A 23,529-nucleotide genomic window follows, 5' to 3' on the forward strand; every position below is an offset into this window, starting at 1 on the left:
TATCGTCTGTCTCCCTGGTGTTTATTTGTACACAATATATTCGTCATCTTTGACATTGACAGCTGCTCCTTAATATGTGCAGAAGTAGACCATTCGGCCCCTCGAGTCTGCACCGCCATTCTGAGATCATGGCTGATCATTCACTATCAATACCCAGTTCCTGCCTTGTCCCCATATCCCTTGATTCCCCTATCCTTCAGATATCTATCTAGCTCCTTCTTGAAAGCATCCAGAGAATTGGCCTCCACCGTCTTCCGAGGCAGTGCATTCCACACCTCCACAACTCCCTGGGAGAAGAAGTTTTTCTTCAACTCTGTTTTAAATAACTGACCTCTTATTCTCAATCCATGCCCTCTGGTACTGGACTCTCCCAACATCTGGAACATATTTCCTGCCTCAATCCTATCAAATCCTTTAATTATCTTAAACGTTTCAATCAGATCCCCTCTCAATCTCCTCAATTCCAGTGTACAAGCCCAATCTCTCCAATCTCTCTGCGTAAGACAGCCCTGCCATCCCAGGAATCAACCTAGTGAATCTATGCTGCACTTCCTCAATTGCCAGAATGTCCTTCCTTAAACCTGGAGACCAAAACTGTACACAATATTCCAGGTGTGGTCTCACCAGGGCCCTGTACAAATGCAAAAGGACATCCTCGCTCTTGTACTCAATTCCCCTTGTAATAAAAGCCAACATTCCATTTGCCCTCTTCACTGCCTGTTGCACTTGCTCATTCACCTTCATTGACTGATGAAGTTTCAATACAGACATTTGAGTCAAATATATTGATCATCCCTTTACCTCTCAAGGTGTTGCCTAGCTTGAGTTCTTCCAGGGGTATTCTTTCCTGTGTGAGTTATTTGCATCCAACTTTTAAACCTGGAATGTGAGATATCTTTGACATTGGCAACAGTTTGCTGCAAATCAATTGTTTTTTTATTACCACGTCTACAGTGAAAAATTTGCGTGCTATGCAGATCTTTCCATTACAACAATGTATTGAGGTACTACAAGGGAAAATAATAATTGCAGGATAGTGTTAGGATAAGATATAGAAGCAGAATTAGGCCTATTGAGTCTGCTCTGCTATTTCATCGTAGCTGATCGAATTTTCCCCTCAGCCCCAATCTCCTGTATCCCTTATTGTCCTGACCAATCAAGAATCTATCAACTTCTGCCTTAAATATCCATGAAGACTTTGTCTCAGGATGGGTGAGGTCTTTGATTAGGGGGGCTGCTTCACTGAGGTAGTGAAGTGGAAACAGTGCATGGAGGGGAAGCTGGTTTCCGTGATACCTGATTGAATTTGTTGAGGATGTGACTAAACACATTGAAGGTAGAGCAGTAGATGCAGTGTATATGGATTTCAGAAGGTATTTGACAAGGTACCCCATGCAAGGCTTATTGAGAAAGTAAGGAGGCATGGGATCCAAGGAGACATTGCTTTGTGGATCCAGAATTGGCTTGCACACAGAGGGCAGAGTGGTTGTAGATGGGTCATATTCTGCATGGAGGTCGGTCACCAGTGGTGTGCCTCTGGGATCCCTTTCTGATTTTTATAAATGACCTGGATGAGGAAGTGAAGGGATGGACACAATACAAGCCCTTTGGCCCACAATGTTGTGCCAGCCCTTAAACCCTGCCTACCATATAACCCCCACCTTAAATTCCTTCATATGCCTGTCTAGTAATCGCTTAAATTTCACTAGTGTATCTGCCTCCACCACTGACTCAGGCAGTGCATTCCATGCACCAACCAGAGTAAAAAAAACTTCCTCTAATATCCCCCTTGATCTTCCCACCCCTTAACTTAAAGCCATGTCCTCTTGTACTGAGCAGTGGTTCCCTGGGGAAGAGGTGCTGGCTGTCCACTCTATTCTTAATATCTTGTCTCCTCTCATCCTCCTCTCCAAAGAGTAAAGCCCTAGCTCCCTTAATCTCTGATCATAATGCGTACTCTCTAAACCAGGCAGCATCCTGGTAAATCTCCTCTGTACCCTTTCCAATGCTTCCACATCCTGTCGTGAGGCGACCAGAACTGGACACAGTACTCCAAGTGTAGCCAAACCAGAGTTTTATAGAGCTGCATCATTACCTCGTGACTCTTAAACTCTATCCCTCGACTTATGAAAGCTAACACCCCATAAGAAGAGACCAGATAGGCTGGGACTTTTCCCTGGAGCAAAGGAAGCAGAGGGATGATCCTATAGAGATTTTAAAAAAGGGGCATGGATACGGTACCCTTCCCCAGGGTATGGGAGTCTACAACTAAAGAGTGTAGGTCTAAAGAAGGGGTTCTCATTCTTCTTTTATCATGGGCCGATGCCGTCAAGCAATCCAAGGTGAGGGGAAGGATTTGAAAGGGCAGGTTTCACAAGCAGAGGGTAGTGAGAATATGGAATAAGCTGACAGGAAGTGGTAGAGAGGAGTACAAAAACCATAATTGAAAGGCATTTGGACAAATAAATGGATAGGAAAGGTTAACAGGGTTATGAGGCAACTGGGACTTGCTCAGGATGACATTATTTGGCATAGGTGAGTTGGACTGAAGGGCCTGTTTCTCTACTGTATGAATCTAAGCGTATGATACAGCCACAGCCAATTGCAGTCCCAACAAAATATCAAATAATAGTTGATTATAATAAGAACATGTAAGGAAGGTACATATCTTGTCAACTTTCTTCCTCCTTCCAAAGCGACTGGCTCCCTGCTTACTGAGGGCACCATGTTGTCTTGGGTGGGCTGACGTTATAGTTGGGATGGATCCTTTGATGTCAGACACCCCAGAGTAGATCACGGGCTACACAGCACATGTGAGACCCGTCAGACCATTTCAGGGAAACAAAGCCAGAAGGGCATCTCTAGACCAGGACAATTAGTACATTGGGCAAGCTGGAATTGTGGTATCTGCCTGGCTCTGCAAGGATATATGGGGAAAGTAGAAATTGTTATTTTCAATCTATTTTACTTAAAATGATAAAGATTAAACAATAATGTTCCTGAAACACATATTTTCTGGACATACAATATATAGATGTTTGTTTCAGCGATGTGTTCTGGGAGTAATATACTGATGAATGAATGGAATCCTAGGAGCTGCCAGCCTCTCAATGACTGAAGGATTGATTGGTTGAAATGATTTAAAATCAATTTATAAGCTCCAGATCCAGAGCAGACAAAAAACTGACACACCAACAGCAATCAAATTAATACACATTTATTCTCTGCCAGAGATGCTAATGATTATCCATTTGCATTGGAAAAAAGAGCAAGATTTCAGTAAACTTTCATCCCCAAACAGAAATTCACAACTCTTTAAGTATCAAAACAATAGAAAGCTATTCCAGCAGAATGGAAGTCTGGTACAGACTGATGAAAGAGCACAAAAATAGTTGTTGCGATATTTGCCTTTGGACAGTCACACTAAACATGCAAGAGATGTTCCAACATTTCTATTTTGCTGACTTCAAGCTTTACAAAATGCATATTAATGTATTTTGAGTATATTAATTAATTGTATTTAGTTGGCTAAATTTTAGCTTCAGTTGTATATTAATGATTTCAAAGAAGGTTGCAAGATGTTTCTGAGAAGGAATGTTTTTAATGACTTTTGGTACAGTACCTTTCCTCCAACTCTATTTCAGTTTGCTTGAAGAAAACATGCTTGTTTTGGCTTTCCTTGAATCCATGACAAAACCAGTCAAAGAACAAGACATTGGAATGTAACTCTCCTCTATTAGGACGCTTCCAGTCCTGAGAGCTGTGAGTCCTGATTCTGGAGTAGTCAGTGGTCCTGCGGTGAGTGTGATAATGCTGATGGTACTTGGTGATTATGTGAACAGAGATCCTGGAGTAGGTCAATGGCTCAATGGCCAATGAGCCTCAGTATTTCAAAGGCTAACGATGCAATGGCAATATCGGTATGAGAACTGGGATAAGAACAAAGAAAATGCTGTCAGTGATTGAGACCACATCACACAGGACAGAATTAAACAGGTTTGTAAAAATTAATCTGAAAATACAATGATTTGGGTTTGTAGGGCAGCTGAATGACACATCTGATCCTCTCTGTCTTACCTCAGAGACACCAGATAGATAGAAAGCAGACCAATTTTCTGGCTGGAGAGCACAGAAATAAGGGCCAGAGTCCAGAACATAAAAAAAAAGTCTTGGAATTAAACTGGGGAACATTTGTACTCATGGGGAGGGTGAGATTTGTAAGTTGCTTTTATACACAGGAGTCTCAAAATCCTGCAGACAGTGGAAACCGCAGCACAAAAAAAGCTCGAAGAACTCAGTAGATCAGGCAACATCAATATGGTGAGTTTGTCCAGCAGTTTTTCTACTCAGTCAATTGCTAACTTTAAACTGTGGCCTGACAGATCTTTGTTAAATAGAGCTACAATGTTTCATTCATAATGCCCACAGCAGTGAAATGAATTGCTTTATTGTACTTCCTTTCATTAGATATTCAATATGTTTATGAACTTGCTTTTCTTTCAGGAGCATGTAGATCTGAAAAACAGTTCATCTGTTTTTATCAATGGGTCTTTCTGTACCCAGTGTACAGCTTGGATGACTGACTCTGGCTGTGGACTTGGGGATAGTGTTGCAGCTCGAGGGACTGCATGCTGTGAGGGAACAGGTGAACAGGAAACTTACTCCCTTTCTCTGCTCTGAGCAGGTGTTCACTGAGAGAGTGAGCAGAACCAAAAGCAAGCTCAGCTATACATGGAGGATAGGGACATAAAGAAACCAAGGGTGATAAATGATTCTATCATCTGGTGGGTCAGACAAACACAGGAGACTGCAGGTGCTGGGATCCAGAGCATCATATGAAATTCTGAAGGAATTCAGCATTGAGCAGCGTCTCATGTGTGAAGGAATTGACAACATTTCAGGCAGAGACCCTACATCACATTTATGTGTGCACATGAATCACCATGGAATTTTGTATATGGGTTGTCTCCCTATTTAAGGAGGGATGTTGTGTAATAGAGATAAGGAAAACTGGGGATTATCCCATAAAGAAAGATTAAGCTGGCTGGGTTTGTACTCTCATGTGTTTAGCACAATGTGAAGTGAACTTACTGAAACATACAATATCCTTTAGGAAAAGTGAATAAAGTGGATGTGGTGATGAGGTTCCGCTGATAAGGTGTCTAGAACCAGCAAAACCAAATTCAAAAGGTTAGGCAGCAGGATAATGAGAGGAGAAATTCTCTCACCCAGAGTGTCATGGATCTTTGGAATGTTGTATCCAAGAGAGTTAGTTGCAGAGGCTCGGTCACTGAGCATTCAATCAGTAGGTGTTAAGATATCAAGGCATATGGAATTACTGCAGGAAGGTGGTATTGCAGTAGTTTTGTGCTGTGCATCTTTGAATGCAGGGGTCTCTGAGTGTGGTCTTTGGTGAATGAGGAGCTTCGGTGCAGAAGGCTCATAGCACTGACCTTTGGATTGGCAGTGTGACATTGGTGGTAGTCTTGGTATTGGGTATTTTCATGTTTATAGTTCAAATTGTGGGAACAGATTGGATTACCATTTCAAAGGGCCCTTCCTAAATTAAAAGCATTGCTCCAATTTGACCAGTTTGAATGGCAGGCTTTGGAACTCAAGTGCCCATTGCAGGTACCACAATGCCTCTGTGAGGCTGAAGTTTCCATGGAGGTGGTCACTTTTAAAGGCATTCCCAGAGGCAGCTGTAGGAAGGAAAGTAAACCAATATTACAGCACTGTGGGTGGCTGAACTATATAAGGGGAAGGAGCAAGAGTACAGGGGACCAGTAGGGAGCCTTGATAATAAGGGGAGTAGACTTCTGTGAACGAAGGCTGATGGAACTTAGGTTATGGATGTCATAAACAGTCCCGGGGAAGGGTAAACAATCGGATGTTGTGATCCACATTGGTACTGATGTCATCAGTGAAAAGAGTTATGAGGCCTGTAATGCAAGTTCAGAGAGCTGGGTCACAAATTATAGAGGAGGATCTGTAAGTCTACAACCTGTGGATTACATGTGTTAGTGGGTAAATATGAAAAAGAAGAGAGATGAATGTGTAGCCAAATAGGTTGTGTAGGAGAAGGCTATAGATTTTTGTATTATCAGGAATGTCTCTGAGGGAGGTGGGACTTTTAGAAGCAGGATGGTTCTGTCTGAACTGGAATGGGTCCAATGTCCCCGTAGAAAGGTTTACTAAGTGTTTAAACTAATTTGGCAGATGAATAGGACACAGGATGGACCTACAGCCAAATAAAGAAAGAAAATGGAATCAGTCCAGTAAGCAGAGCAGACATGGGCATGTACCAAGCCTATAAAAAGTATACATCCCCCTTAGAAGTCTTCATGTTTTACAACTTTGAAAACCTTAGGATATTCTTAGAACACAGAAGACTGAGTGATAGAGGTATACAAAATTGAGGGGTGTAGATAGGGTAAATCCGGGCAGGCTTTTTCCACTGAGGTTGGGTGCAACTACAACTAGAGGTAATGAGTTAAGGGAACATGAAGGGAAACTTCCTCACTCAGAGGGTTGTGAGAGTGTGGAATGAGCTGCCAGTGCAAGTAGTGCATGTAAATGCAATTTCACTGTCTAAGGGAAGTTTGGATAGGTACATGGATGGTAGGGGTATGGAGGGCTATGATGGTGCAGGCTGATGGGAGAAGGCAATTTAAATGCTTTGGTATGGATTAGCAAGGACCTGTTTCTGCGCTATAATTTTCTACAACATTGAATCACAGTGGAATGTAGTTGGCTTTTTTTATGCTGATCAACAGAAAAAGACACTTTTGTGTCAAAATGAAAACATCTCTGCAAAGTGATCTAAATTACAAATATAAAACACAAAATAATTGATTACATAAGTACTTACGCTCTTTAATACGACACACCAAATCACCACTGGTGCAGTCAATTGGTTTTAGAAGTCACATGATTAGTTAAATGGAGATCTGTTTTTGGAGAACTGTGTGTGGTCAAGGTGTTTCAATTGATTGTAGTAAAAATACACCTGTGTCTGGAAGGTCCAACTGACAGCTTCCTCACAAAACTATGACAACTATGGAGGAGTAACAAGCTTCTGTGTCTGAGATGGGAGAGACTGTGCATACAACAACTGTTGCCCAGGTGCTTCACCAGTCGCAGCATTATGGGAGAGTGGCCACTGTTACAAAAAACTCACATGAAATCTTGGCTAGTTAGCCTGAAGGCATGTGGGAGACTGAAGTCAGCTGGAAGAAGGTTCTATAGTCTGTTAAAACCAAAATTGAGCTTTTTGGCCATCAGACTAAATGTTATATTTGGCGTAAGCCAAGCACCACACATCATCAAAAGCACACCATCCCTACTGTGAAGCATGGTGGTGCTGCATCATGCTGTGGGAATGCTTCACTGCAGCAGGTCCTGGAAGCTTGTGAAGGTAGAGAGTAAAATAAATGCCACAAAATACAGAGGAAACCCTGATGCAATCTACAAGAAAACTGCGACATGGGAGAAGATTTGCTTTCTAGCAACACAATGAGTCTGAACATAAAACCAAATCTACACAGGAATGGCTTAAAAACAACAAAGTTAATGTCCTGGAGCAGCCAAGTCAGAATCCAAACCTCAATCCAATTGAGAATTTGTGGCTGCACTTGAAAAGGGCTGTTCACGCATGATCCCTGTGCAATCTGACAGAGCTTGAGCAGTTTTGTAAAGAAGAATGGGGAAAAGTTGTAGTGTCCGGATGGGCAAAGCTGATAGAAACCCATCCATATGGACTCAAGGCTGTAATTGTTGCCAAAGGTGCATCTACTTTATATTGATTTGAAGGGGTGAGTAATTATGCAATCAATTATTTTGTGTTTAATAATTGTAATAAATTTTGACTAATTTGTAGACATTTGTTTTCATTTTGACATAAAAGAGTCTTTTCTGTTGATCAGAGTCAAAAAAAGCTAAATTAAAGCCACTGTGATTCAATGTTGTAGAACAATAAAACATGAAAACTCCCCAAGGGAATGAATACTTTTTATAGGCACTGTAAGACATGTGTGAGGATTGGACGGCTAAGTTTATCCTTTTTGCAGCAGGAAGAGGAGGAGTGAAGGGCTCGTGAGAGCACTGAGTGCTGGGAAGCAGCTGAGGTGAGCATGCAGTGGGTACCTGGGACAGTGTGATTGAGAAACCGTTGCAGCAGGAAGAGGAGGAGTGAAGGGCTCGTGAGAGCACTGAGTGCTGGGAAGCAGCTGAGGTGAGCATGCAGTGGGTACCTGGGACAGTGTGATCGAGAAACCGTTGTAGCAGGAAGAGGAGGAGTGAAGGGATCGTGAGAGCACTGAGTGCTGGGAAGCAGCTGAGGTGAGCGTGCAGCAGGTACCTGGGACAGTGTGATTGAGAAACCGTTGCAGCAGAAGAGGAGGAGTGAAGGGCTCGTGAGAGCACTGAGTGCTGGGAAGCAGCTGAGGTGAGCATGCAGCAGGTACCTGGGACAGTGTGATCGAGAAACCGTTGCAGCAGAAGAGGAGGAGTGAAGGGATCGTGAGATAATTGGCAGGGACAAATAAAAGGACGGGTAACTGAAGTGGAGCGGCTAGCGAGGAGCGGCCTGTGGTGTGAGTGGCTCAGGGTAGGAGTGGAGCTTTGAGGGTTTGGCTCGAGATGCTTCGGTGAGCAGAGGCTGACGACGAGCTTGCTCCAAGTGAGGTAAGGCTGGGTAAGTTCCTTTAATTAATTTAAGGAGTAGGTAATGGAGTCAGCAGTTAGGGCATTCGAGTGCTCCGTATGCAAGATGTGGGAAGTCAGGGACAGCACAATTGTCCCTGATGACTACACCTGTAAAAGGTGCATCCGGCTGCAGCTCCTGACAAACCGTTAGGGAACTGGAGCTGGAGCTGGATGAACTTCGGATCATTCGGGAGGCAGAGGCAGAAATAGACAGGAGTTTCAGGGAGACAGTCACCCCTAGGAGTCAGGAGAGGGAAGGAGAATAGACAGGAAGAGCAGAGCACCCCTGTGGCCATTCCCATCAACAATAAGTATACCGTTTTGGATACTGTTGGTGGGGACGACCTACCAGGGACAAGTTGCAGTGGTTGCATCTCTGGCACTGAGACTGGACCCTCAGCTCAGAAGGGAAGGAAGGAAAAGAGGAGAGCTGTAGTGATAGGGGATTTGATAGTTAGAGGGACAGATAAGAGGTTCTGTGGAAGAGATCGAGAATCTTGGATGGTCTGTTGCCTCCCTGGTGCCAGGGTCCGCGATACCTTGGATCGAGTTTTCAGTATTCTCAAGGGGGAGGGTGAGCAGCCGGATGTTGTGGTCCATGTAAGACCAATGACATGGTTAGGAAGAAGGAGGAGTCCTGCAAAGAGAGTTTAGGGAGTTAGGTGCAAAGTTGAAGGATAGGACCTCCAGGGTTGCAATCTCAGGATTGCTCCCCATGCCATGTGCTAGTGAGGCTAGAAATAGGAAGATAATGCAGCTAAATACGTGGCTAAGGAGTTGGTGCAGGAGGGAGGGCTTCATGTTTCTGGACAATTGGGCCTTGTTCCAGGGCAGGTGGGACCTGTTCTGATGGGATGGTTTGCACCTGAACTGGAAGGGGGCTAACATCCTTGCGGGTAGGTTTGCTAGTGCTGCTCCGGGGAGAGGTTTAAACTAGATTTGCAGGGGGAGGGGAACCAGAGTGTTAGAGCAGATGGTGAAGTGGAGGAGGATAAAGGTCATGTGAGGACTGCTTGTGTGGACAGAAATCAAAGGTTTGTATGTGATAGAAATGTTCTCAGGTGCCAAACTGAAGAGACTGGGGAAGAGGCGTTTGGCTCTCAAATAGAGATAGATAGGAGACAGTGTGAGAGGGAGGATAGGCAGGTGATAGAGAAGGGACGTGCTCAGACCGAAGGTTTGAGATGTGTCTATTTTAACGCAAGGAGTGTTGTGAACTAAGCAGATGAGCTTAGAGCGTGGATCAATACTTGGAGATATGATGTGGTGGCCATTACAGAGACTTGGATGGCTCAGGGACAGAAATGGTTACTTCAAGTGCCAGGTTTTAGATGTTTCAGAAGGGACAGGGAGGGAGGCAAAAGAGGTGGGGGCGTGGCATTGTTGATCACAGATAGTGTCATGGGTGCAGAAAAGGTGGATGCCTTAGAGGGATTGTCTACGGAGTCTCTGTGGGTGGAGGTTAAAAACAGGAAGGGGTCAATAACTTTACTGGGTGTTTTTAAAGGCTGCCTTATAGTAACAGGGATATTGAGGAGCAGATGGGGAGACAGATCCTGGAAAGGTGTAATAATAAGAGTTGTCATGACGGGAGATTTTAATTTCCCAAATATCAATCGGCATCTCCCTAGAGCAAGGGGTTTAGATGGAGTGGAGTTTGTTAGCTGTGTTCAGGAAGGTGTCTTGACACAGTATGTAGATAAGCCTACAAGAGGAGAGGCTTTACTTGATTTGGTACTGGGAAATGAACCTGGTCAGGTGTCAGATTTCTCAGTGGGAGAGCATTTTGGAGATAATGATCATAATTCTATCTCCTTTACAATAGCATTGAAAAGAGATAGGAGCAGACAAGTTAGAAAAGCATTTAATTGGAGTAATTATGAGGCTATCAGGCAGGAACTTGGAGGCTTAAATTGGAAACAGACGTTCTCAGGGAAAAGTACGGAGGAAACGTGGCAAATATTCAGGGGATATTTGTATAGAGTTCTGTATAGGTATGTTCCAATGAGACAGGGAAGTTACGGTAGGGGACAGGAACTGTGGTGTACAAAGGCTGTAATAAATCTAGTCTATAAGATTATAAAAGGCTACTAGGAAGGAGTTGATGAAGAAAATTAGGAGAGCCAGAAGGAGCCATGATAAGGCCTTGGCGGGCAGGATTAAGGAAAACCCCAAGGCATTCTACAAGTATGTGAAGGGCAAGAGGATAAGACATGAGAGAATAGGACCTATCAAGTGTGACAGTGGGAAAGTGTGTATGGAACCGGAGAAAATAGCAGAGGTACTTAATGAATACTTCAGTATTCACTATGAAAAAAGATCTTAGTGATTGTAGTGATGACTTTCAGCAGACTGAAAAGCTTTGAGCATGTAGATATTAAGAAAGAGGATGTGCTGGAGCTTTTGGAAAGCATCAAGTTGGATAAGTCGCTGGGACCAGACGAGATGTATCCCAGGCAACTGTGGGAGGCGACGGAGGAGATTGCTGAGCCTCTGGCGATGATCTTTGCATCATCAGTGGGAACGGGAGAGGTTCTGGAGGATTGGAAGGTTGTGGATGTTGTTCCTTTATTCAAGAGAGGGAGTAGAGATAGCCCAGGAAATTATAGACCAGTGAGTCTTACTTCAGTGGTTGGTAAGTTGATGGAGAGGATCCTGAGATGCAGGATTTATGAACATTTGGAGAGGTATAATATGATTAGGAACAGTCAGCATGGCTTTGTAAAGGGCAGGTCGTGCTTTACGAGCCTGATTGAATTTTTTTAGGATGTGACTAAACACATTGATGAAGGAAGAGCAGTAGATGTAGTGTATATGGATTTCAGCAAGGCATTTGATAAGGTACCCCATGCAAGACTTATTGAGAAAGTAAAGAGGCATGGGATCCAAGGGGACATTTCTTTGTGGATCCAGAATTGGCTTGCCCACAGAAGGCAAAGAGTGGTTGTAGACGGGTCATAAATGCATGGAGGTCAGTCACCAGTAGAGTGCCTCAGGGATCTGTTCTGGGACCCTTACTCTTCGTGATTTTTATAAATGATCTGGATGAGGAAGTGGAGGGATGGGTTAGTAAGCTTGCCGATGACAGAAAGGTTGGAGGTGTTCTGGATAGTGTGGAGGGCTGTCAGAGGTTACAGCGGGACATTGATAGGACGCAAAACTGGACTGAGAAGTGGCAGGTGGAGTTCAACCCAGATAAGTGTGAAGTGGTTCATTTTGGTAGGTCAAATCTGATGGCAGAATATAGTATTAATGGTAAGACTCTTGGCAGTGTGGAGGATCAGAGGGTTCTTGGGGTCTTAGTCCATAGGACACTCAGAGCAACTGCGCAGGTTGACTCTGCGGTTAAGAAGGCATATGGTATATTGACCTTCATCAATTGTGGAATTTAGGAGCCGAGAGGTAATGTTGCAGCTATATAGAACCCTGGTCAGACCCCACTTGGAGTACTGTGCTCAGTTCTGGTTGCCTCACATGGAAGGACATGGAAGCCATAGAAAGGGAGCAGAGGAGATTTACAAGGATAATGCCTGGTTTGGGGAGCATGCCTTATGAAGATAGGTTGAGTGAATTCGGCCTTTTCTCCTTGAAGTGACGGAGGATGAGAGGTGACCTGATAGAGGTGGATAAGATGATGAGAGGCATTGATTGTGTGGATAGTCAGAGGCTTTTTCCCAGGGCTGAAATGGTTGCCACAAGAGGGCATAGGTTTAAGGTGCTGGGGGGTAGATACAGAGATGACAGGGGTAAGTTTTTTACTCAGAGAGTGGTGAGTGAGTGGAATGGGCTGCTGGCAAAGGTGGTGGAGGCAGTTACTATAGGGTCTTTTAAGAGACTTTTAGATAGGTACATAGAGCTTAGTTAAATAGAGGGCTATAGGTAAGCCTAGTAATTTCTAAGGTAGGGACCTGTTCGGCACAACCTTGTGGGCTGAAGGGCCTGTATTGTGCTGAAGGTTTTCTATGTTTCTTATTAACACATGGAGTCTGACTACTAAGGTAAAAAAACAAAGTATTGATCAGTGGGAATTTGAAATGTGTGCAATTACTCTGATGTAGTTAAAAGAAGGGTGTTATTGTTTCAGCAGTAACATGCTGGGTGAGGAAGGACTATAAGAGAGGAGTACGGAGTCCAGTACTGTAGTAATGAGGAAGGGTGTTGTCAAAGGTTCTTCAAATACAGGCGAATTTGAAATGTAAAATGTTCAGAAGGAATTTATGTGCATCCAGAAAAGTCTTTTGAACCAGTACAAATATCAACCATGATTTTCTTGGATAAGAAAGCTTTACTCCTGTGTGGAGAGAGATCTTTAAGTGACAAGCATGTGGCTGGAAATGTTGCAGTAGCTCAGTTGAAGTGGAATGCATGACTGATGTCACTGCAGCAAAGCTGTGGTGTGAATCTGTGCTTTGTGATTGGTGTGGGCTCCAGCTGCAGAAGATCTTTAATGAAGGTAAAGAGTGATCTGATTTCTCTGTTGCTGGAGGGGCTCCTGATGTCACTCAGCTACCACTCCAGGGCAAATTTGCCCCAAATCATCACCTGACCCAAAGTGGCTGCTCCATGCATGGAGGTCATGCTATAAGGTTCACGCTAGTGCACTTGATGCATTATTGCTCATAGCTAGGAACTACACTTGCAGTGTGCTTCATCGCAGATTTATAAATCTAGCCACACGCAGTGTAGTACAATGTTGCTTCAAGCATTACAGAATAATAGTACAGCACAGAAAACCAGGGACTTTTTCCAAGGGCAGAAATGGCAAATATGAGGGGGAATAATATCAAGCTGATTGGAGGAAAGTACGGGGGGGTGGGGGATGTTAGAGTTAAGTTTTTTTTTGCACAGAGGTAAATGCATGAAATGCCCTGCTAGGGGTGGTGGTAGAGGCAGATACATTAGGGAAATTCAAGAAATGCTTAGATAAGTATATGGATGACAGAAACATGGCTATATAGGAGGGAAAGGTTAGATTGATTTTAGAGTAGCTTTTAAGGTTGGCCCAATATTGTGTACTATACTATAGTGTTTTACCTTTAGTGGTCATTTTATTAGATACCATTAGACCAAGGAGAAGAATTAATCCATTCGGCCAATTGAGTCTGGTCCACAATTTCATAATGGCTGACAAATTATCTTTTTCATTTTCCTGCCTTCTCCCCATAATCTTGCACACCCTCATTAATCAAGAACCAACTAACCTTGCCTTGGATATACCAAAAGACTTGCCTTTCACAGATATCTGTGGCAAAAAATTCCAAGGATTCACCACCTATAGCTAAAGAATTTTTTCCTTACCTCTAAATGGATGATCCTCAATTCTGAGGCTGGGCCATCTAGTCCTAGACTTCCGCACTACAGGAAACATCCTCTCCACATCCACTCTATCCAGACCCTTCAATATTTGATAGGTTTTAATGTGTTTTTCCCTCAATTCTTCTAAACTCCACTTTGTACAGGTCCAGAGCCATCAAATGCTCCTCATAACCCTTTGTTAACCCTTTTATTCCTGGCATCATTCACATGAACACGGGGAAATCTGCAGATGCTGGAAATAAAATGAGCAACACACACAAAATGCTGGTGTAGGCCAGGCAGCATCTTTAGGAAGAAGTACAGTCGACGTTTCGGGCCGAGACCCTTCATCAGGACAAACTGAAAGAAAAGATAGTAAGAGATTTGAAGGTGGGAGGGGGAGGGGGAAATCCAAAATGGTAGGAGAAGACCGAAGGGGGTGGGGTGAAGCTAAGAGCTGGAAAGTTGATTGGCAAAAGGGATACACAGCTGGAGAAGGGAAAGGATCATGGGACGGGAGGCCTAGGGAGAAAGAAAGGAGGAGGGGAGCACCAGAGGGAGATGGAGAATAGGCAAAGAGTGATGGGCAGAGAGGCAGAGAGAGAAAAAAAGGGGGAGGAGGGAATAATAAATAAATAAGGGATGCTGTAATAAGGGGAGGAAGGGCATTAATGGGTTAGAGAAATCAATGTTCATGCCATCAGGTTGGAGGCTACCCAGATGGAATATAAGGTGTTCCTTATGTGTGGCTTCATCTTGACAGTAGAGGAGGCCATGGATAGACATATCAGAATGGGAATGGGACGTGGACTTAAAATGTGTGGCCACTGGAAGATCCTGCTTTCTCTGGCGGACAGAGTATAGGTGTCAACTTTCACTTGGCCCTCAAATTTACCTGGTCTATTTCTGACACCTCATTCCCCTTTCTTGATCTTTCTGTCTTCATCTCTGGAGACGGCTTATCTACTGATATCTACTATAAGCCTACAGCCTCTCACAGCTACCTGGACTATTCCTCTTCCCACCCTGTCTCTTGCAAAAAGGCTATCCCCTTCTCACAATTCCTCTGCCTCCTCTGCATCTGCTCTCAGGATGAGGCTTTTCATTCCAGGACAAAGGAGATGTCTTCCTTTTTTAAAGAAAGGGGCTTTCCTTCCTCCTCCATCAACTCTGTTCTCAAACACATCTCTCCCATTTCACGCACATCTTCCCTCACCCCATCCGCCCACCACCCCACTAGGGATAGGGTTCCCTTTGTCCTCACCTACCACCCCACCAGCCTCCAGGTCCAACGTATAATTCTCCGTAACTTCCGCCACCTCCAACGAGATCCCACTACCAAGCACACCTTTCCCCCCTCCCCCCCTTTCTGCAGGGATCGCTCCCTACATGACTCCCTTGTCCATTGGTCCCCCCCATCCCTTCCCACTGATCTCCCTCCTGGCACTTATCCTTGTAAGCAGAACAAGTGCTACACCTGCCCTTACACTTCCTCCCTCAACACCATTCAGGGCCCCAGACAGTCCTTCCAGGTGAGGCGACACTTCACCTGTGAGTCGGCTGGTGTGATATACTGTGTCCGGTGCTCCTGGTGTGGCCTTTTGGTGAGACCCGACGCAAACTGGGAGACCATTTCGCTAAACACCTACGCTCAGTCTGCCAGAGAAAGCAGTATCTACCAGTAGCCACACATTTTAATTACACGTCCCATTCCCATTCTGATATGTCTATCCATGGCCTCCTCTACTGTCAAGATGAAGCCACACTCATATTGGAGGAACAACACCATATATTCCATCTTAGTAGCCTCCAATCTGATGACATGAACATTGACTTCTCTAACTTCTGTTAATGCCCCTCCTCCCTTCTTACCCCATCCCTTATTTATTTATTTATCCCCCCTTTTTTTTTCTCTCTCTACCCATTTCACAATCACTCCCTGCCTGCTTTCTATCTCCCTCTGGTGCTCCCCTCCCCCTTTCTTTCTCCCTAGGCCTCCCGTCCCATGATCCTTTCCCTTTTCCAGCTCTGTATCCCTTTTGCCAATCACTTTTTCAGCTCTTAGCTTCATCCCACCCCCTCCTATCTTTTCCTATCATTTTGGATTTCCCCCTCCCCCTCCTACTTTCAAATCTCTTACTATCTTTTCTTTCAGTTAGTCCTGACGAAGGGTCTCGGCCCGAAACATTGACAGTGCTTCTTCCTGTAGATGCTGCCTGGCCTGCTGCGTTCCACCAGCACTTTGTGTGTGTTGATCGTTCTCATGAACCTCCTTGGGACTTTCTCCAATGCCAGCACACCCTTTCTTACATAGGGGATCCAAATCTGCTCACAATACTCTAAGTGTGGTCTGGCCAATATAAATCCTCAGTATTATATTGTTACTTTTGTATTCTTGTCCTCTCAAAATAAATGCTAACATTTCATTTGCTTTTCCTTAACACTGATTCAACCTGCAAGTTGAATCCTTAGAGAGTCCTGCACGAGAATTCCCAAGCCCTTTTGCACCTCTGATTTTTTAATTTTCTCCCCATTTATGTAATAGTCCATGCTTTTATTACTTCTGCCGAAGTGCATGACCATACACTTTCTTACATTATATTCCATCTGCTACTTCATAGCCCATTCTCCCAATATGTCTGTAAGTCCTTCTGCAGACACCTGGCTTACTCAACACTATCTGCCCTTCCACCTATCTTAATATCATCCACAAACCTGCCATCAGTTCCTTCATTCAGCTCAGTGACATACCGTAGAAGCAGTCCTAACACCAACCACTGTGGTACACCACTTGTCACCAGCACCCAACCAAAAATGACCCCATTTATTCCAACACTTTGCCTCCTGCCAGTCAACCAATCCTCCATTGATGCTAGCATCTTTCTTATAATATCATGGCTCTTATCTTGTTAAGCTACCTCATGTGTAGTACCTTGTCAAAATCCAAACTATATCCACTGACTCTCCTTGTCTATCCTGCTTGCTGTTTCCTCAAAGAATTCCAACAGATTTGTCAGGCAAGATTTCCCCTTTGGAAAACCATGCTAACTTTTGCCCACCTTGTCATGTGACTCCAAGTACCCCGAAACCTTAATTATAGACTCCATCTTTCCAACCACTGAAGTCCAGCTAACTGGTCTATAATTTCCTTTCTTCTGTCTCCTTTCCTTCTTGAAGAGTGGAGTGACATTTGTAATTTTCCAGTCCTCACAAACCATTTCAGAATCTCGTCATTCTTAAAAGATTACTACTACGCTTTCACCAAATCTTCAGCTACCTTTCACAACCCTGGGGTGTCATCCATCAGGTCCAGGTGATTTACCTACCGTCAGACTTTTCAGCAGCACAAGCACCTTCTCCTTAGTAATAGCAATGACACTCACTTCTGACCCCTCACTCTCTCGCAGAGTGAAGACTGACACAAAATACTTATAATATGCAAACATGAGAAAATCTGCAGATGCAACACACACAAAATGATGGGGGATCTCAGCAGACCAGGCAGCAACAGGGTCTCAGCCTGAAATGTCGACTGGTTGCTCTTTTCTATGGATGCTGCCTGGCCTAATGAGTTTCTCTGGCATTCAGTGTGCGTTACTTGTTATATGCCCTCCCTTTTGCTCTTACAGAACAACATAAAACAACATAGAACAATACAGCACAGTACAGGCCCTTCGGCCCACAATGTTGTGCCGACCCTAAACCCTGCCTCCCATATAACTCCCCCACCTTAAACTCCTCCACATACCTGTCTAGTAGTCTCTTAAATTTCACTAGTGTATCTGCCTCCACCACTGACTCAGGCAGTGCATTCCACACACCAACCACTCTCTGAGTGAAAAACCTTCCTCTAATATCCCCCTTGAAGTTCCCTCCCCTTACCTTAAAGCCATGTCCTCTTGTACTGAGCAGTGGTGCCCTGGGGAAGAGGCGCTGGCTGACCGCTCTGTCTATTCCTCTTATGTTGTCTTTGATTTCCCTTCTCAGCCATGATAGCCTCATCCTCCGTTTAGAATAATTCTTCATCTTTCGGATGTATCTTTCCTGCGCCTTCCAAATTTCCCCAGAAACACCAGCCATCGCTGTTCTGCCATCATCCCTGCTGTGTCCCCTTCCAATCAACTTCGGTCCGCTCCTCTCCCATACCTCTGTAATCCATTTTACTCCACTGTTATACTAATACACCTGATTTTAACTTCTCCTTTTCAAATTGTAGGGTAAATTTTATCATATAATGATCACTGCCTCCTAAGGGTTCCTTTACCTTAAACTTCCTAATTATATCTGGGTCATTATATAATATAATTTGAAATTGCCATTCCCCTTGTGTGCTCAAACACAAGGTGCTCTAAAAAGTCATCTTGTAGCCATACTACAAATTCTGTCTCTTGGGATCCAGCACCAAATGGATTTTCTGACTGACTACAATTTTGCCTTACTATCTGCCTGTTCTTCATCACAGTCTGACTACATACTGCATCTACAGTCCTTGTATATCAGCTGTCCCACCCTCAGCCCTATCACTCTGGTTCCATCCCCTACCAACTTAGTTTAAACCCTCCCCATCAGCTCTAGCAAACCTGTCACATGGAAGGTTAGTTAGGAAGGTTCAAATGATAGGTCTTAATATTGAAGTAGTAAAATGGACTCAACAGTGGCTGGATGGGAGTTGCCAGAGAGTAGTGGTGGATAACTGTTTGTCAGATTGTAGGCCGGTGACTAGTGGTGTGCCTCAGGGATCTGTACTGGGTCCAGTGTTGTTTGTCATATACATTAATGATCTGGATCAAAATCGCAGCAAGAGGCGGAGAGGAAAGAGGTAAAACAAGCTCGGAGAGAAGCTGTTTTTTTTAAACTGATTGGGGCAAAGAGGCTAGACTGCGCAAGCGCATTAAAGTCAGCCCGTGTGGCAGCGGGAGAATTTAAATAGCGAGCAGAGGCTGAGTACGAGCTTCACTCCAGGTGAGGTAAGGCCAGGTAAGCTCCTTTAATTAATCTAATTAGATTAGGAGTAGGTAATGGAGGCAGCAGTTAGGGCAGTTGAGTGTCCGTTTGCAGTATGTGGGAAGTCAGGGCGAGCACTGTTGTCCCTGATGACTACACCTGTAAAAGGTGCATCCAGCTGCAGCTCCTGACAAACCATGTTAGGGAACTGGAGCTGGATGAACTTCAGATCATTCGGGAGGCAGAGGCAGAAATAGACAGGAGTTTCAGGGAGATAGTCACCCCTAGGAGTCAGGAGACAGGTAGTTGGGTGACTGTCAGGAGAGGGAAGGGGAATAGACAGGAAGAGCAGAGCACCCCTGTGGCCGTTCCCATCAACAATAAGTATACTGTTTTGGATACTGTTGGTGGGGATGACCTACCAGGGAAAAGTTGCAGTGGTTGCATCTCTGGCACCGAGACTGGACCCTCAGCTCAGAAGGGAAGGAGGGAAAAGAGGAGAGCAGTAGTGATAGGGGATTCGATAGTCAGGGGGACAGATAGGAGGTTCTGTGGAAGAGCTCGAGAATCCCGGATGGTCTGTTGCCTCCCTGGTGCCAGGGTCTGTGATATCTCGGATTGAGTTCTCAGTATTCTCAAGAGGGAGGGTGAGCAGCCGGATGTGGTGATCCATGTAGGGACCAATGACGTGGGTAGGAAGAGTGAGGAGGTCCTGAAAGGTGAGTTGAGGGAGCTAGGTGCCAAGTTAAAGGACAGGACCTCCAGGATAGCAATCTCAGGATTGCTACCAGTGCCACGTGCAGGTGGGTTTAGAAATAGTAAGATAGTGCAGATCAACACGTGGCTGAAGACATGGTGCAGGAGGGAGGGCTGCAGATTTATAGATAATTGGGCAGTTTTCCAGGGAAGGTGGGACCTGTTCTTGTGGGATGTCTGAACTGGAGGGGGACAAATATTCTTGCAGGTAGGTTTGCTGGAGAGGCTCCAGTGGATTTAAACTAGATATGGGGGGGGGGGAGGGGAACCAGAGTGTAGAATAGATGTATAGGAGAAGGAAGAAAAAGAAGACAGTAAAGTTCTTTGTACTGTTAGAGATAAACAGAGAGGAAGAGATGGAGAGTTTCTTAAAAGCATTTATTTTAATGCTAGGAGCATTGTAAGAAAGGTGGATGAGCTTAGAGCATGGATTGATACCTGGAAATATGATGTTGTAGCTATTCCTGAAACATGGTTGCAGGAGGGGTGTGATTGGCGACTAAATATTCCTGGATTTCGTTGCTTCAGGTGTGATAGAATCGGAGGGACAAGAGGGGGAGGTGTTGTGTTGCTTATCAGAGAAAATATTACAGCGGTACTCTGGCTGGATAGATTAGAGAGCTCGTCTAGGGATGCTATTTGGGTGGAATTGAGGAATGGGAAAGGTGTAGTAACACTTATAGGGGTGTATTATAGACCATCTAATGGGGAGCAAGAATTGGAGGAGCAAATTTGCAAGGAGATAGCAGATATTTGTAGTAAGCACAGGGTTGTGATTGTGGGAGATTTTAATTTTCCACACGTAGACTGGGAAGCCCATACTGTAAAAGGGATGGATGGTTTGGAGTTTGTAAAATGTGTTCAGGATAATTTTTTGCAGCAATACATAGGGGTACCAGCTAGAGAAGGGGCAGTGTTGGATCTTCTGTTAGGGAATGAAATAGGTCAGGTGACGGAGGTATGTGTTGGGGAGTACTTCGGGTCCAGTGATCACAATGCCATTAGTTTCAATCTAATTATAGAGAAGGATAGGACTGGACCCAGGGTTGAGATTTTTGATTGGAGGAAGGCTAACTTTGAGGAGATGCTAAAGTATTTAGAAGGAGTGGATTGGAACAACTTCTTTTATGGGAAGGATGTAATAGAGAAATGGCGGTCATTTAAAGGTGAAATTTTGAGGGTACAGAATCTTTATGTTCCTGTTAGGTTGAAAGGAATGGTTAAAAGTTTGAGAGAGCCATGGTTTTCAAGGGATATTGGAAACTTGGTTAGGAAAAAGAGAGATATCTACAATAAATATAGGCAGCATGGAGTAAATGAGGTGCTCGAGGAATATAAAGAATGTAAGAAGAATCTTAAGAAAGAAATTAGAAAAGCTAAAAGAAGATATGAGGTTGCTTTGGCAAGTAAGGTGAAAATAAATCCAAAGGGTTTCTACAGTCATATTAATAGCAAAAGGATAGTGAGGGATATAATTGGTCCCTTAGAGAATCAGAGCAGACAGCTATGTGTGGAGCTGAAAGAGATGGGGGAGATTTTGAACAATTTCTTTTCTTCAGTATTCACTAAGGAGAAAGATATTGAATTGTGTAAGATAAGGGAAACAAGTAGGGAAGTTATGGAAACTATGACGATTAAAGAGGAGGAAGTACTGGCGCTTTTAAGGAATATAAAAGTGGATAAATCTCCGGATCCTGACAGGATATTCCCTTGGACCTTGGGGGAAGTTAGTGTAGAAATAGCAGGGGCTCTGACAGAAATATTTCAAATGTCATTAGAAACGGGGATGGTGCCGGAGGATTGGCGTATTGCTCATGTGGTTCCATTGTTTAAAAAGGGTTCTCAGAGTAAACCTAGCAATTATCGGCCTGTAAGTTTGATGTCAGTGGTGGGTAAATTAATGGAAAGTATTCTTAGAGATGGTATGTATAATTATCTGGATAGACAGGGTCTGATTAGGAACAGTCAACATGGATTTGTGCATGGAAGGTCATGTTTGACAAAATTTTATTGAATTTTTTGAAGAGGTTATGAGGAAAGTTGATGAGGGTAAAGCAGTGGATGTTGTCTATATGGACTTCAGTAAGGCCTTTGACAAGGTTCTGCATGGAAGGTTAGTTAGGAAGGTTCAATCGTTAGGTATTAATATTGAAGTAGTAAAATGGATTCAACAGTGGCTGGATGGGAGATGCCAGAGAGTAGTGGTGGATAACTGTTTGTCAGGTTGGAGGCTGGTGACTAGTGGTGTGCCTCAGGGATCTGTACTGGGTCCAATGTTGTTTGTCATAATCATTAATGATCTGGATGATGGGGTGGTAAATTGGATTAGTAAGTATGCAGATGATTCTAAGGTAGATGGCGTTGTGGATAATGAAGTCGGTTTATAAAGCTTGCAGAGAGATTTAGGCCAGTTAGAAGAGTGGGCTGAGCAATGCAGATGGAGTTTAATGCTGATAAGTGTGAGGTGCTACATTTTGGTAGGACTAATCAGAATAGGACATACATGGTAAATGGTAGGGCATTGAAGAATGCAGTAGAACAGAGTGATCTAGGAATATTGTTGCATTGTTCCCTGAAGGTGGAATCTCATGTGGATAGGGTGGTGAATAAAGCTTTTGGTATGTTGGCCTTTATAAATCAGAGCATTGAGTATAGGAGTTGGGATGTAATGTTAAAATTGTACAAGGCATTGGTAAGGCCGAATTTGGAGTATTGTTTACAGTTCTGGTCACCGAATGATAGGAAAGATGTCAACAAAATAGAGAGAGTACAGAGGAGATTTACTAGAATGTTACCTGGGTTTCAGCACCTAAGTTACAGGGAAAGATTGAACAAGTTAGGTCTTTATTCTTTGGAGCGTAGAAGGTTGAGGGGGAACTTGATAGAGGTATTTAAAATTATGAGGGAGATAGATAGAGTGGACGAGGATAGGCTTTTTCCATTGAGAGTAGGGGAGATTCAAACAAGAGGAACAGAGTTGAAAATTAGGTGGCAAAAGTTTAAGGGTAACATGAGGGGGAATTTCTTTACTCATTCAGTGGTAGCTGTGTGGAATGAGCTTCCAGTAGAAGTGGTAGAGGCAGGTTTGATTTTGTCATTAAAAAAAAATTGGATAGGTATATGGATAGGAAAGGAATGGAGGGTTATGGGATGAGTGCTGATAGGTGGAACTAGGTGAGAGTAAGTGTTCTGCACGGACTAGAAGGACCGAGATGGCCTGTTTTCGTGCTGTAATTGTTATATGGTCTGCAAAGATACTGGTCTTTTTTGTACAGGCCATACCTTCCTTAGAAGAGATCCCAATGATCTAAAAATCTAAAATCCTGCCCCATGCACCAACACATCAGCTGCAAGTTCATCTGCCAAATCATCCTACTCTTACCCTCACTGGCATGTGGCACAGGCAGCAATCCAGAAATTACTACTCTAGAGGCCCTGCTTTTCAGTTTTCTGTCTAACTCCCTATATTCTATCTTCAGGGCCTCCTCCCTTTTCCTACCTATGTCATTGATACCAATATATACCACAATTTTCTGCTGTTGACCCTTCCCTTTTAGAATGCATGGACCCGATCTGAGACACCCCTGACCCTGGCTCCTGAGAGACAACGCACCATCTTGGTGTCTCTTTCATGTCAATAGAATCTGCTGTCTGCTCCTCTAATTAAGGAATCCCCTATCACTACTGCAATCCTCGTCTCCTCAGCCCACTTCTGAGCCGCAGAGCTAGACACAGTATCAGAGGCCTGGTCGCTTACCTCGGTAGGTCATCACCCCAAAAATATCCAAAATAGTATACTTGTTATTGAGGGGAATGGCCACAAAAGTA

At 44.0% G+C, this 23,529-nt stretch overlaps 1 protein-coding gene across 8 annotated transcripts in view; it reads right to left on the reverse strand.

The window, feature by feature from the left end:
* Positions 1–3,201: 3,201 nt before the first annotated feature.
* Positions 3,202–23,529, reverse strand: part of ulk4 (unc-51 like kinase 4) — a 712,463-nt gene continuing 692,135 nt past the window's right edge. For all 8 annotated transcript variants that reach the window (XM_059945716.1, XM_059945717.1, XM_059945718.1 and 5 more), the window contains one exon: positions 3,202–3,929. In XM_059945716.1, coding sequence (XP_059801699.1) covers positions 3,866–3,929 — 64 coding nt within the window. In that variant the 3' untranslated portion in view covers positions 3,202–3,865. The remainder of the gene's footprint in view (positions 3,930–23,529) is intronic.

This window comes from Hypanus sabinus, chromosome 20, assembly GCF_030144855.1.
Source record: "Hypanus sabinus isolate sHypSab1 chromosome 20, sHypSab1.hap1, whole genome shotgun sequence".
Lineage (NCBI taxonomy): Eukaryota > Metazoa > Chordata > Chondrichthyes > Myliobatiformes > Dasyatidae > Hypanus > Hypanus sabinus.